Source organism: Vombatus ursinus, unplaced genomic scaffold (genome assembly GCF_900497805.2).
Source record: "Vombatus ursinus unplaced genomic scaffold, bare-nosed wombat genome assembly UNPS02014798.1, whole genome shotgun sequence".
Taxonomy (NCBI): Eukaryota; Metazoa; Chordata; class Mammalia; order Diprotodontia; family Vombatidae; genus Vombatus; species Vombatus ursinus.
In genome coordinates, this window is record NW_020954576.1 from 40,448,244 (window position 1) to 40,463,647 (window position 15,404).

General features: G+C 36.0%; 1 protein-coding gene across 1 annotated transcript in view; it reads right to left on the reverse strand.

Moving 5' to 3' along the window:
* Positions 1–15,404, reverse strand: part of PPP2R5A (protein phosphatase 2 regulatory subunit B'alpha) — an 80,859-nt gene that overhangs the window by 29,006 nt on the left and 36,449 nt on the right. Inside the window, exon 2 of the mRNA XM_027870961.1 lies at positions 4,922–5,118. Within this exon, the coding sequence (XP_027726762.1) occupies positions 4,922–5,118 (197 nt within the window). The remainder of the gene's footprint in view (positions 1–4,921; positions 5,119–15,404) is intronic.

Genomic DNA, 15,404 nt, shown 5'->3' on the forward strand with positions numbered 1-15,404 from the left:
AGCTGTCTTCTTAAAAGCTACAAAGATTTCCAAATCAAGAAATATTTTAAGTCACTAAAGACAAGGGAGAAATTTTCATTTTCTTCACTAGAGACTTATAAAGAAAAGCATATAAATGTAAGCAAAGGACGTATTACAGATCACAAGATTTAGAGCTGGAAGATACTTCACAGATCTATCTTGTCTAACCCCCTTTTTAAAAAATAAGAATAAGCTGTTGTTGTTCATTCATTTCAGCTGTGTCTGACTCTCCATGACCCCATTTGGGGTCTTCTTGGCAGAGATGCTGGAGTGGTTTGCCATTTCCTTCTCCAGCTCATTTTACAGAAGTGGAAACGGAGGCAAACAGGGTTAAGTGACTTACCCAGGTTACAATCACATAGGTAGTAAGTAGCAGAGTCTGGATTCAAACCCAAGTCCTCTGAAGCAAAAGCCAGCACATACGCTGGGATACCACGTGGCCTTAAACCAGGAGATCTTAACTTGAGATCCACAGACCCCAAAGAGGTTTATGGACAAATTTGACGACAGTCCATGAATCTGGGTGAGATAAGATTACATCCTGATTTTCACTAACCTCTAACTAAAATTTAAGATTTACTTCAATTATCAATATAGTCAATAAATCATTATTCTAAGAAGAGGCTCCCAGAATTCACTAGACTGCCAAATGGATCCTTGACAGAAAAAAAAGATTAAGAACCCCTGGCTTTTATTTAAGCTTTGAATGAGTTCCTTATTATAGACACTAACAGGCATTTAGGACATTAATAACCTCTTTGACAGCACATAATTCATACTGAAATAGGGTTCCCTCTCACAATAAAACACACATCAGTTTTTAGATGGTCAATGAGTATTCCACTGGCACAAAAGCACCCCATTACCACCAAAAGGCAGATACACATTTCTAAGGCAAAAGATGCTATTAATATTTATATCTTGTCCTTCCCTTTTAACCATCTTTGGACTTTAATAGGGCCAAATTAATTTTAATTGGTGTCTTTCTCCACCCTATCTGTTGCTATTAAAAATTTGCTCACTTCATCATATTGGGGCATTCCTCCCCAATGCCCAATGAAGAATTAATTTTTTTCAAGTCTTTTTTAAAAATTATTTTTTTAAAAGAACAAAAATCTATTTTCTCTGTCTCCTACTTCACCTGCCCCAATGGAGAAAAGAAAAGAAAAAAAAGATCTTTGCAACAAATAGGCAGTCAAGCAAAACAAATTCTTGCATTGTCCATGTCCAAACAGACATGTCTCAAACTCCATTACCTGTCAGGGGGCAGACAGCATGTTTCATAATGAGTTCTCTAAAATTGTGGTTGATCAGAGTTCTTAAGTCTTTCAAAGTTGTTTATCTTTAGAGTATTCTTGCTTTGGTATAAATTGTCTTCCAGATTCTGCTTACTTTATTCTGCATCAGTTCACATGAGTTTTCTCAGGTGAAACCACCCCCTTCATCATTGCTTATAGTAAAATCATATCCCATTATATCTGTATGTCATAATTTGTTCAGCCATGTCCCAAGTGATAAGTAGCTCGCTGCAGCTCCCCCCTCCCAACACAGAGGATGGATAGAGAGATTTAAACATAGGAGGAACCTGAAGGCTAATACAGGCTTTTATCTCCCACATGGATGACTGAAATTGTCTAAGTGGTCTTCTAGCCTCTGATTTCTTCTTTCCAACTCATTCATCTCTTTGCCATTTCAATCTTTATAAACAGAGCTAATGAGGCAACTGCTCTGATCAAAACTCTTCAGCGGCTCTTTACCATATACTGAACTAAGTACACATATGTTTAGCCTTGTGTTCAAGGCCTTCCAAAACCTATGGCACTTTACCTATCCAGCTCTTTCCCACTGTCGCCCCTCAATCCAAACTGTACTAAAATTCACTATGCACCAAAACTTCCTGAAGTCTTCCCTTTTGTGTCTTTGAGCATACTATGCCCGAAGCATCCTATTCTCTCTCTCTCTCATCTCCAACTGTTGAAATTGTACCCATCTTTCAAGAGCCATTTCTCTGATGCCACCTCTTTCATGAACGTTCCTTGGTCACAGGAACAGAAAGGACAGAAAGACAGGAGACACTTTGCCTTAAGGCACTAACAACACTTACATTTCAGCAACATCTAAACAACACAGGTTAGCATCTAGTTAGCAAGATTAGTTAAACAGGAAGGAATCTGCTTTCTTCCCCACCCTACCTCCTACTCCCAGAATCTCAGATAAACTCCTCCCTGATTGGCCTTTCCCTTCCTCAGGAGTGGTCTGGGCTGCCTAGGTGAGCAGGTGTATGAGGATTCTATATTCTCTCCAAGTTTGTCTTAAATTGATTTGAGGGCTCATACTATTGTTTCTATCCACGTCACAAAAGTCCCAGCCAGGCTGCTCATTTCTTTCCCCCTGCCCCACCAAAACACCAACCAGATACCTTGCTCTCCCCACACCCAATTAACTCCACCCTAGAGTAGACTAGGATAGATGATGCCCCTAGAGGAAAGGGATTATTTTGTTTTGGTGTTTTTGTGTCCCCAGTGCTAAGCACAGGGATTGGCACATAATAAATATTTTATCTACCTATCTATCTTTCTAGCTCCTTATCTCAGGCACAGAAATTTCAAGTGAAAGCTGGACCAGATTATTCCCAACAGAAATTATCTTTCCCTCCCCAGTTCTCATACTTGACTCATACTTTCCATATGCATTTATATTTATTTTGTAGTATCCTTAGCGCTTGTTTTGTACCATCCACCCTACTATGCTGGGGGTAGGGATCTTTTACAAAAGAGACATTTAATGGGGACTTGATTTAACATCTAGCCTAGTATTTCCTAATCATTTGTCTCAAAGAAGACTCATTATAATCATCATAGTGCCTTTGACCACCAACATAGATGAGGAGTCTGAATTAAATCAGAAGGTAGAAGAGGCACTACCATTTAAGAATAATCTAGATTTTAATTTATTTACATTTACTTGCTGCATTTAGGTAATATCTTTGTTGATTTGAATTTAGGATTAAGAAACACATCTATTTTATGGGTAATTAACAGTCACTACTAAATAAGATGCTCAATAACAACAGAAGTAAAACCTCATTTTGTTGATTTTACTCATTTAATAAAGCAGGCAGTGATCCAATTTAAGAATTTTACATATTAAGTTGCATGTTTTAAAATGTATCTCTTGATTCCATTTAGTTCATGCTCCCTCTTCCCTTCTCTTCTCTCCTTTCTCTCTCTAACATCCTCAATTTCTTCAATGATCTTCATATGGAATGAACTTGACCACCTGGGCAAACTTCCTATATGTAGGTTTAGAAGCTAAAGATTACATTTGCATTTGTAATCACCCTTTCATAAAATGAATAGGCACCACTTAAATCTCAGCACCCCTAGTAAAAGCAGTAAAATGGTTTCTTCACAAAATCCAAAGCTTATATTTGAAGTTTTATATTTCAGTAATGATTTTCTTTCCTTCCTTGTCTGGGCCTGAGTTTTATCAATTGTCAAATGAAAGAACTGGGCTAGATCTTCTTTCTAATTTTAAAGTACTTAGTGAGATCTCATAGTAGCTTTTCTCCAGTCAGACCCACAATTTAATTGGTCCTAAAGATGAAGTTGCTTGGGGGCCCTAAGATATTAAGTAATACTTGCCTGTGGCCACTCAACTCAGATGTGTGGCAGGCAGGTTGAACCAGGGTCCTTTTTATTTTTTTTAAACTCCCAAAGACAAGCAGATCTCCATCTACTATAACTGTTAGTTATACTTTGTATTTGTTATTTTTGTCCCTTCCTTCAATGTGCTAGGCTTCTGGAGGCCAGAGATCAAGTCTTATTCAATCTTTGTAACTTCAGCTCATTTCAGTAAATATTCAAAAACACACTAAGCACAAAGATTCTTTAGACAGAGACCAAAGAAAACAGATTCTGGGATCAAGAAATTTATATTGTACTGGTGGGATGGAGGAGATAGAACCTATACAAGAAAATAAGTGCATTCAAAATACGTAAAAAGTTAAACAAAATAATTTCAAGAGAGAAAGCACCAACAAATAAAGAGGATTAGCAAAGGTGTTCTAAAAAAGGTGGCAGCTGAGCAGTGATCCGAAGAAAACCAAGGATTCCACGAAGTACAGGTGAGGAGGGAGGGCAGTCTAGACATAGAAGATCATCTGGATGCAAAGGTATGAAGGCCCCAGGATGGAATGAAATGGAGGAACAACCGGTAGGCCAGACTGAACAGAAAATGAGAACATGTGAAGGAAAACACATAGTATGTTTGATAAATGCTTACTGAATTGGACATTGAGGACAAAAAGTCTCTTTTTAAACTTTTGGCCTAACCACCTGTAAAAAAAAAAATGTTCCTGCCAAAGCTTCAGCTAAATTTCAAGTGATTTAAAAAAAAAAAACTTTAAAAAAAAATCTTATCTTTTACAAGTAAATTATGACTTGAGCATCTCTTCTTTTATTTGATAAATGGAAGTAAAACATGCCTACCAGATGGAGTTAACTTTGACTAACTCATCTTTAACTGCTTTTTAAAAAATTTAGTTTTAAAATTTTAAATTAATTTTAAAATTGGTATTTCCATATATATAGTAGATGAAAAAAGAGGATTGTATGTTAAACTATGTCTCTCTGTTATGTACAACTTGTTTTTCTTAATAATTGTTAAAATAAATTCAATATGTAACTTTCAAAGTTGTCCTACTTGTCTGTGACTCTTTCTGGTCTTCCTTCTGTTTTCTTCTGTAGTTGCAGCCAGCTTCCAAGATGACTGTTTGGATACATAAATTCTGAGATATTTGCTTTTTATAAAAAGGCAATTTCATTATTTTGGACAGTTATATAGTCATGCCTAATTTTAATCAGGGTATACCTAAAGGAACATAAATTTAGAGGCTTACCATTTTCACTATATCAGAATATGCTGATTCAACAAGCACGCCACGATTTGTTGAAACATACTCAATCAGTTCATTCAGTGTTGCCCTTTTAATTTCTTTGCTTTTCAAGTCTGCAACAGAGTCCATGAAATCAAATAGTATGCAACACTGCTCCAACTTCTGACAGAAAAGGTCTTGTTGTTCATTTGAAGAGGCATCTGTAAACAAAAATATAGAAAAACACGAGTGTTATCTATCTATTCAAAAGTTGACTTAAAATATTTAAAGCAAATTATTTCTTGAAGCAAAGTATCATACAAAAGTACTGTCATCAAAATGGAAATATAATAAGAAATGTATTTAGAAGTGTGGGAAGGAAAATGTGGGTCTAAAACCATATTTCAAGTAGAATATATGAAGGAAATTTTGTCATCACAAAAAAATTTTCTGAGACAAAAGATAGTATAAATCAAATACTATACCATAAATCAAATTCTTTCTAATATTTCAATGAAAACGGAATTTCAATTCTGAACTTCACACCTAATAAGGACTTCAAATAATCAGTTCAGTGGCTAAATTTTTTTTTAAGGGATCTGTTTATTTAATTATTGGACATCTCCAGAACACAATTAAGACTATTCAAAACCATTACAGGGATTTAAAAGGTACTATTTTCATGTTGTCTTCCTATAAAGGCAACAGTTTTCCTACTAATACAAAAAAAAATTAAGTTAGCAAAAGAGGTCTATTGTTTCCTTAAACAGTCCAAAATTTTAAAAATTGTTATTTAACTTTCTTATGTCTTATTTGTAAGTTGGAGGGATCATGTCTTGTACTTGGAATCATAGACTGTTCAAACTAAAAACAAACCTAGAAATAATCCAATTCAACCCTTCTACTTCACAGATGAAGAAAATGAGGCCCAGAGGAATGAAATAACATGTCTCCTTAACAAGCCTGTTGATGGCAAAGCTAGGATCAAAATCTGGTTTTCTGATTCTACCACAGTAGCGGTAGTGATCTCTATCACACCACAAGTATTCTTTCTCGATTCAACACAAGCCGTAAAAATGACCTACAATTTCATTTAGGTCACTGCATTCTTCAACAAGAATCTACTTTACAAAATCCCCAACAAATGGCTATTTAGCTTTCACTTTTGAATAACCCTACTGGCTGAGAAGTTTTTTCTTTATATCAAGTCTAACTCTGTCCCTCTCAAAGTTCCAACTCTCAGTCCAAGTTGCACCCATGAGCATGAAATAAAATGAGTCTAAGACTCTTCTACATGTTAGCCTTTCAAATAGTTGAATACAGCTGCCATGTTCCCTAGAGATCTCCTCTCTGAGATAAGCATCTCCAATTCCTTCAGTGGATCCTTACATGACACGGTCTCCAGCTCCCTCACCAACCTTGCTCTCCTTCTCTGGATACACTCCAATTTATCAAGGTCCTTCCTAAAATGTGGTATCTAGAACTTCTTTATAATATGTGGTGCTGACCTGGGCAGGGTATAGTGGGACTATCACCTCCCTCATTCTAGATATTACGATGCCTCACCTCTCTTAATGAAGATAAAGATGGCATTACTATTTTAGCTGCTGTGTCACACTGATGACTCATATTGAGCTTATAGTCCATTAAAATCCAAATATATTTTCCCCATGAATGGTTGCCTAGTAACATTCTCACATCCTGAAACCGGGTCCAAAAAACAATCATGCATAAATTTTACATTTCTCCCTCTAAAAATTTCATCTTCTTGGATTTGGCTCATTGCTCTAGACTACACAGGTATTTCTGGATCCTAGTTCTGTTGCTCAATGTATTAGCCACCCCTCCTCCCCCCTTTAAGCTTCCTATCATCTGCCAATTTTATCTTATCTATATCTTCATCCAATTATTTAAAAAATATTCAGCAGAACACTGGCACATTCTATCAAAGGAGCTCAATTAACATTAAATTAATCATCTCTTTGGGTTGGTCATTCAATTGGTTCTGAATTCACTTTAACTCTTGTATTATTCAGTCCACAACTCTACACTTTGTCCATAATGGCAGACTTTGTTAAGTGCTTTGTCTAAAATAGACTCTTTCCATCCCTATCTTTGACAGTTAAAGACCTTTCTTTCCTTCCATCAGGGTCCAATTCCAATCAGGGTACCACATTCTCTATGAAGCTTTCTCTAATTCATCTTCCACTCTCCCACAGTGATCTCTCTTCTCTCCTCTCACAGCATTCTGTTTCCCTCTTGTTTATATTTATATTATTTTAATTAATATTATTTTCATCCATTTTATTTCCCATACTATAACTTCTTTAGAATGGGGACTATATCTTCACCTTTCTACCCCCAGCACTTAGCACCAGTGCATTGTACACACTGAATGGTTTAAAAATAACTATTACAAATTGAGATATTTGTGGAAGCTGTGGTAGAGTTCAAAGGGAGAGCAGAAGCCATCAATCTGAATCTCAGGGCAGAGAGTCTCACATGCACTTTCCTTCCTTGAGCCTCTGGGGTCGGCTTCCTTATTCAGGGGCTCCTTTTGCATAGCTCTCTCATCCCTTTTTTACATCCCAACATACACAGGTTCCCTTAAAAGGTCCAAATTCTTTTTATACATTCTCCTCTACAATAGTAGAAATTAAGTGTCAAAGAAGTCTTATCTCCATTATCTATGTCTATGTGTCTTCTCCTGAGAAATAAAGCATACCTATAATGAAATCACACTCCAACATCATTGGTCTTAGGCTGAAATGGAAGTTTTCCAATCTACAATGATTTTGGAAAGAGGCTGTTGTTAACTATAACTATATATAACTATACAACTATATATATATATATATGTATATGTATGTGTATATGTATATGTATATAAAATATAAAATATATAACAGTATATATATACCATAACCACATATATATAATGCATAACCATACGTGTGTGTGTATGTGTGTGTGTGTGTGTGTGTATATATATATATATATGTATATGTATATGTATATATAAACTGTAACTGAAACCGTAGAATGAATAAAAACTTTGCAGTCACCTCTGAAAGGCTGACAACTTGTATGGTACCAAAATGCAGCACCTTTTCCTGTATATTTCATCTTATAAGTTAAACAGATGTTTATTAAATACCAAAAATATTCAAGCTATGATGATGGACACTGAGGGAAAGTGGTAAGAGTTGTGGTCCCTGCTCTCAAGACTAAGTTGAGGGAGTACACACATGGGAAAAGATTCTAAGCATGTAGTAAATTACTAGTGCTAAACAAATTAGTATGATAGGACTTAAGAAGGAGATACCACTTCTGGTTGAAACAATGAAGGCTTCACAAAAGTAGAATCTGAGCTGGGCTTTAAAAAATGATTAAGATTCTGATAGGCAGAGAAGGTATTCTAGGAAGGGAAAAAGCATGGGCAGAGGTACAAAACATGAGGAATGTTCAGGGCATGATAAGTAAAATAGTCTGGCTAGAACCGAAGGTTTACATAGGAAGAAAGACAGTCAGGAATCTGATTTGTGGAGAGCCTTAACACTTGGCTGAGGTGTTTGGACTTCTGCCTGTGGGTAATGAGGAACACAATGAAGATTTCTGAATAGGAAAGTAGCATGATGAAATTGGTGTTTTAGGAAGATATAGTCATTCAGACCTTCAATAGGGATACAAAATGGATTAGATTTAAGTAAGACTATAGAAAAAGAGACCACTTGGGAAGTTACTGCAATTATCTAGGCATATTATGATAAGGATCTAAATTAGGATGGTGGCAGAGATAATGAAACACACACACACATTTAAGCAAAAATCAAAAGGAATTTGCCACTAATTGAATATCAGGATTTTAACAAGTAAAAGGTAAAAGTCAAAGAGAGCTCCACAGTTTCAAAGCTGGGTAACCGGGAGAATGGTGGTAGGATTCATTAATGGAAATCATGAGTTCAGAAAGATGAAAGTAGTTTAGGAAACAGGATGATGAGGTCAGTTTTAGACACTATTTTAAGGTGACGGCATGACAGCTCAGTGGAAGTATCTAGCAGGTAGTTGGAAATGCAAGAATGACTTTTATATTGTAGACTTCAAGTCTTGAAGTATACATTTAGGGGTTTAAGTGAAGGGATCATGTTAGGTATGACAGTGTCTGAGATCACCGAGGATAAAATAAAGAGAGAACAGAAGGCCAAGGCTGAAACTTGGGTGATATCTACAGTAAAAGCCAGGAAAAGAAAAAGAAGGAATAATAAGAGAAAGGAAGAACAGATACTGTGCCACAGAAACTAAGAGATGAGTTTTTTCAAAGATGGATGTTAATCAATAGTGACAATTACCATAGAGAAGTCAAGGAGAATGAGGACTGAAAAAAGACATTACACATGGTGATTAGGGTGTCACTGGCAACTTTCAAGAATAAAATTTCAGGAGAGCAGAAAGGTCAAAATGTAAAAGGATTGCTAAGGCTGTAACAGGAGCTGGTTATCAACTATTGCTAGTTGGGAATACTTCTCTGAGGTTCAAGACGTGTATACAGGACAGTATAAATATAACATTGGAGGTAAGGGTACAGATATAGGTCTGCCCATTACCAAGAGACCATAACTTTCCTGAAATTGAATGAAGAATCAGAAGACAGACGATTTTTCCTAGTTGTCCTTAAACTGTTTCTTTATAAAACATCACTATAGGATTCTTTTAAGTGGTGAACAGAAAATTTATGTTGTATGTGAAGATATTGTTACAGTGGCAGTTCCTATTTTAAAAACTAGATTTTACTGGTACCTTCTGTTCTTTTTCACAGTGTCTACCTTTTCCACTCTATTCCTCTTCTCCCTCTCTTATAACAAAGAATTTTTAAAAAATAGAATAAAAGGAAACAATTCAGCAAAACCAACCAATACATTAAAAAAAAACCTCATATTATACGTGGTGTTCTACATCTGTGGATCCCCACCTCTGCAAAAGAATGCAGAGGTGTGTCTTCTTCTATCTCTTCTTTGGAGGTCAAGTGCAACCTTTGTCATTTTATAACATTTAGTTTTGATTGCTTTTTCTATTTATGGACTCATACATTGTCTTCCAGGCTCTGCTTACTTGTCTATTCATTAGTTCTAAGCCTTTGCATAGTTCTCACTATTTATCACATTTATCACATTTATTATGAGTTGTAGCACAGTAATATGCCATTACTGTCCTAGACGACTATTTGTTTAGCCATTCCCCAACTGATGTAATATTTGGAAATATAAAAGCAGAGCACCTTGTAAACAACTCGACATTTTCCTTTGAAAGTGGATGCTATCACCTCCCTGATGTCATGGTCCTCCCTTTGAGAATGAAGAACAAAAAACAACCGCACTTGATAGCCATCTACTTTGTTTTTAGTTCTTGGCTACTAGAAAAGTGCTGTTATAAACAATGTAGTGTATAAAGAGCCTCTCTTTTTAATAAATAACATCCTTGGAGGACAAGCTGAGAAGTAGAAATTTTTGGTTCAAAAGGTATGGACATTTTAATCACTTTATTTGTATAACTTCCAACTGCTTCCCAGAATGGTTATACCAATTCACAGCTCCACCAAGGATGCCTGACTTTCCATAATCCCTCCAGCACCTTTAAGAGGCCTCATGAGGTCCCTTAAAACTCTAAATCTATACATGATTCTCAATATTACATATTTGTTAAACACCTACACATTCATGATACCTTGTGAGCCAGAATGAAAGATGGTCTCAGCTTTCTAGGAACTTCATTATTAAAACCCATATCTACCTCTCAACAAATCCAGGAAATTTTCTCCAACTTAAATTATTTGCATCCTCCGCCAAAGCACCACTCTGATGCTTCAGCAGAGTCTAGAGGTCCCCCTTACCCCTTGAAGGCCATGCCATCAGATTACAAGGTCTAGGAGATACTAGACAGCTGAAAAGATTTTAAGTACAGATAGCAGGCAGGCAATAAAGTTTGGAGAAGCTGATCACCACAATGGCCACCACCAGTCTTAATTGTAACAGCCTATGAAAACTGTAAGACAGAATGGGGCTCTGTGATCTTCAAAAGGAAGGGATACTCATGGATAAAAATCACAGATTCTTGAAGCCTCTGAATACATCACTAGCAAAGGTTAATACTGCTATTTCTGTGTAAGTATATTCACATTTACCTAATAAGTGTATTCTTGAAAAAATGTATATAAATTGGATTTCTATTTTAAAGAAAAGTTAAATGCATCCAAGGAGTGCCATTTAGAAGAATCCTATGGTAATGATTTATAAAGCAAAATTTTAAGGACAATCAGGAAAAGCCATGTGTGTTCTAATTCTTTGCCCAGACTCAGAGAAGTCATAGTCTCTTGGTAATGGTAAGACCCTTATGTAGAATCCTAAGTCCAGTATTATGTCTACAATGTAAAAGAATACTTGATGTGCTAAAAGTAGATATCCTTCTATTTATGAAAAAGCACTTTGTGATCATACTTAATGATTATCACATTTGACAAAGGTAGGTATCTCTAGGAGATATTTTCTTCATCTCTAACATGTGTTCTAGATATTTAATCTCTCTTCTAGATCTAAATGCTATGATCCTTTGACACCCAACCAGATACTGCATTTAGTTAGCTATCCACTTTGAGGTCACAAAACTAAAAAGCAAACAAACAAAAAACACTGCTGTCAGGGGCCCTGATGCCCAATTTGAGGGAGGAAAGCCCTAAAGATGACTTTCCCAATCCTGGTAAATTTCTAAGACTTATTAGCATTGCCTCTACCTCAAAGGATTTTGATGCTAGAAGACACTAAGACAACATTGGCCTAACAAAGCCAGTCCCACTGGGCATCTTTTTCAGGCAAGGCAAGACAAAACTGTTCCTTCTTGGTCTTGGACTATTCAAAAAGCCTTGACTGCCCATTCCACTTTACTATAAGCTCCTGATGGTATAACTCTTTTTCTACGGAGAGAGATCCCCCACCGTTGTTTCTAGCCTCAGCTCAGTCACCTCAGTATGCTCTTGATTTCTCTGATTAGAATCAGACTCATGTTCATCATCCATCCATCTGTTCCCTCCTCTCATCCAGCCCTGGTTTCCATCAGTGACCTCACCTCTACCTATTCAGCTTGACTCCTCCTCCTATGAAGTCTCAGTCCCCCTTGTTTCATCTTGTCCTCTTATCCCCTTATTTTTCTTTATCCTGGATTGTGCTTGGATCTCTCAGTAATAACTTCCAAGCTGTCCAGTCCTGTTCTAATGATCTGGAAGCAAAACATAGCTCTACTAATATATTACTAACACCTGCTGGCCCATTCATGCCTACACTCTACCTTGGCAACAAAGTCCTGGATAATGATGATGAAAATAATAATGGCTGATATTTCTACAGCATGTTTAAGGTTTGCAAAGCACTTTACATATGTTCATTTTATCATCATAAGGACCCTGTAAGGTAGGTCCTATTATTATCTTCAATTTCCAGATGAGGAAACTGAGGATGAAAGAGATAAGAGACTTGCTCAGGGTCACACAGCTCATAGGTATTTGAGGCAATATTTGAACTCAGACCTTCCTGACCACAGCATACTATCCTCTACACCACATAGTTGATAGTATAGTATAAAGGCTAGACAAATCTAGCCATTCTCAGGCACTGTTTTGCCAAAGAAAGTACAGCTAGCCACTCTTCGGGCAGTGGTCACACCTCTTTCATCAGTACTCAATGGTGCTTCAAACAAACTGCTTCCACAGTCTCCTTTCCATCCCATCCCATTCCATTCTTCTCACAGCTGACATATTGATATTCCTAAAGTATAATAAATATGACCACCTCACTCCCCTGCTCAAGTAGCTCTGTGTTTTTCCTGTTGCCTCCAGGATAGGGGTTCTCAACTTAGAGTCTGTGAACTTGAAAAAACTTTTTTTTTGGGTAACTGTGTTTTGAACATAATTGCTTTTCTTTGTAATTGTATGCATTTTATGCATTTAAACAGATTATTCTGAGGAGGAATCTGTAGGCTTCAAGTCTGCCACTGGGGTCCATGACACAAAACAGGTGAAGATCCCTTGCCCTAGGATAAAATACAAGCTCTCATTTTTTTTTTTTTAGCATTTATAGCAACATATTTTGTAAATACCTATATATGTATATGTTTTTCTTACTGATCCATTGTTAATTCCTTAAGGGCAAGAATTGTCATTTTTGTCTTTGTAACCCCAGTTCCTATTACAGTGTCTGGCATATAGCAGGTGCTTAATAAATGGAATTACATGTTCAACTTTATATTCTAGTATCATCAAGAAGTCAAGATTTCTTCATTCAATATATATTTGGAAGCTTGCTATATACAAGGCACTTTGCTAGGATGAGCACTTAATAGGTGCTTTCATCAAAGGCTCATCATTATATGAAGAAACCTGAACTTGGCCATAAGACAATTAAAAAGGAAATAATGAATATTCTAGGAATTTTAATTTAAAGTACAGTTATATCACCTTTTTAAAAAAAGATACTGAAAATTCTGGAAAGTTAATTCTAAAAAACTGCTTTTAAAAAAAAATTGTTTCATTATAAATATGAAGTTGTATTCCCTCTAAAAAGTTTTGGTTCAAAGAATATAATGAAAACCAACAAAATATGCCATAACCCACGCCTAACATATTTTTTGAAATGTAAAAAAAAAGCTTTCTGATGAAAGATTTAAAAGAAAATCATGAAGCCTGAAACAGCCTTCTTATTCCCCTATATGGGAACCTTTGATATCCAGCCAGGTTCCCACTTTCTCAGCAGATTGTCCATTAACTTGGGCACACATTGATTTTTCCCTTCTCTGAATTTCTACAGTACTATTTGTGCTTTACAATTTGGTATTTTTTAATTATTTCTCTAATTATTTAACCAGGTGGCCTTGTCTCTCCCAAATATAAGATTAAAGATTTAGAAAGTGTTACATGCTTTCTTGGTATCCTCCTCATATTTGTGAACACTTGTGTAACTAGGAAAAAATGTAATACTAGAAATTATACTTATTTCAGGTTGAATACAGACTTTACCTAGTTTACAATCAGTTTAAAAGTGGCTATAACCAGAATTAAAACCTCATAAGTTTTAATACATAAGTGAACTCTTCTTTATTTTGGCAGCATTAAGACAGAGAAGGGAGAAGGAAGAGTTGGGAGAGACAGACAAGCAAGTGGGCTAACACAGAAAGACAGACGATGACAGAGAGATAGATATAGACTAAGAATCAATTTTAGCAAATCAGATTGAAAAAGATAGGGCACAGAATTCAGCCACCAGGCTGTTAGTCATCACTTCAGGTTCAACTGACATAATCACTATTAACTTGAATTTGAATTATCTGGTAGGATCACAGAAAAGGGCATGAGGCAGGAAGTATAGTCCTCATAACCATTAAGTTTGGTTAGAGCTAACAAAGCAACATTTACTGAAATTCCACATTCTAGACCAGTTGGTATTAAACTCAGATAGAAATGGACAACTAAACTCAAGGTTACTAACACATATGTAGAGATTTCTGCCAGTAGCATATTGAATTAGAAAATCACATATTAACATCATCTATGTTCTACTGTATTATTATTTGTTTTGTTAAATATTTCCCAATTACATTTTAATTTTGTTCTGGTTATACTTGCAGAGTACCACTGAGTGACATCTCTGCTGTAGGTTAGCAGTTCTCAATTTTTTTGGACTCCATTACACTCTTTAAAACTGCTGAGGACCCAACCACTCCAAACATTTTTTTGATATGGTTTGTATCTATGGATTTTTTGCTGTGTTAGAAATTTAAATGGTTTAGTATTATTATAAAAATATTTTTTCAGAATAATTTCAAATTTTGAAATCTGAAATTTCAAAATAAAATTTTTTTTTCAGACCTCCTCCCCCCATTAGGAAGTTTTGAAGGCCCCCAGAGGTCGTGAGCCACACTCTGTGAATCAGTGTTCTAGATTATGTCAGTATACAATTACATAACTTGTGCTATGGGGCAGGAGTTTGAATTGTTCCTTGAATCACCTAAACCTAATCAATGAAATAAAAGTGATTTATTTAAAATCATAAAAGCAATCTGTAGCAGAGAGCGCCTAGTAACCCAGAATTTTAAAGAAGAAACAAATATCTTGGGCCATAGAAATGAGACCTTAAATTTTTATTCATTAGGTCTTTATCATTTATAAAAACTTTTTAATAAAACAACACTGAAGATGTCTGTGTATTCATTCAGTTGGTAAGAAGACAGAATTCAACATTTTCAGGTATCAATAATTCAAGTCAAACACTCAGTGAGGCCCAACTATGCGCAAGGTTCTGTGTCCCAAAGGTATACTCTTCACCTGGCTATTTCCAGGCACATATGAGCAGAATTCTGAGCTTCCTCTCTTCCTTTGTAAAGCAGTATTTCTCACAGCAGCACCACCATTTCCAGATAAGATGGGAACTGAAAGTAACATTCAGGCTTCTGCACAAGCAGATAATCC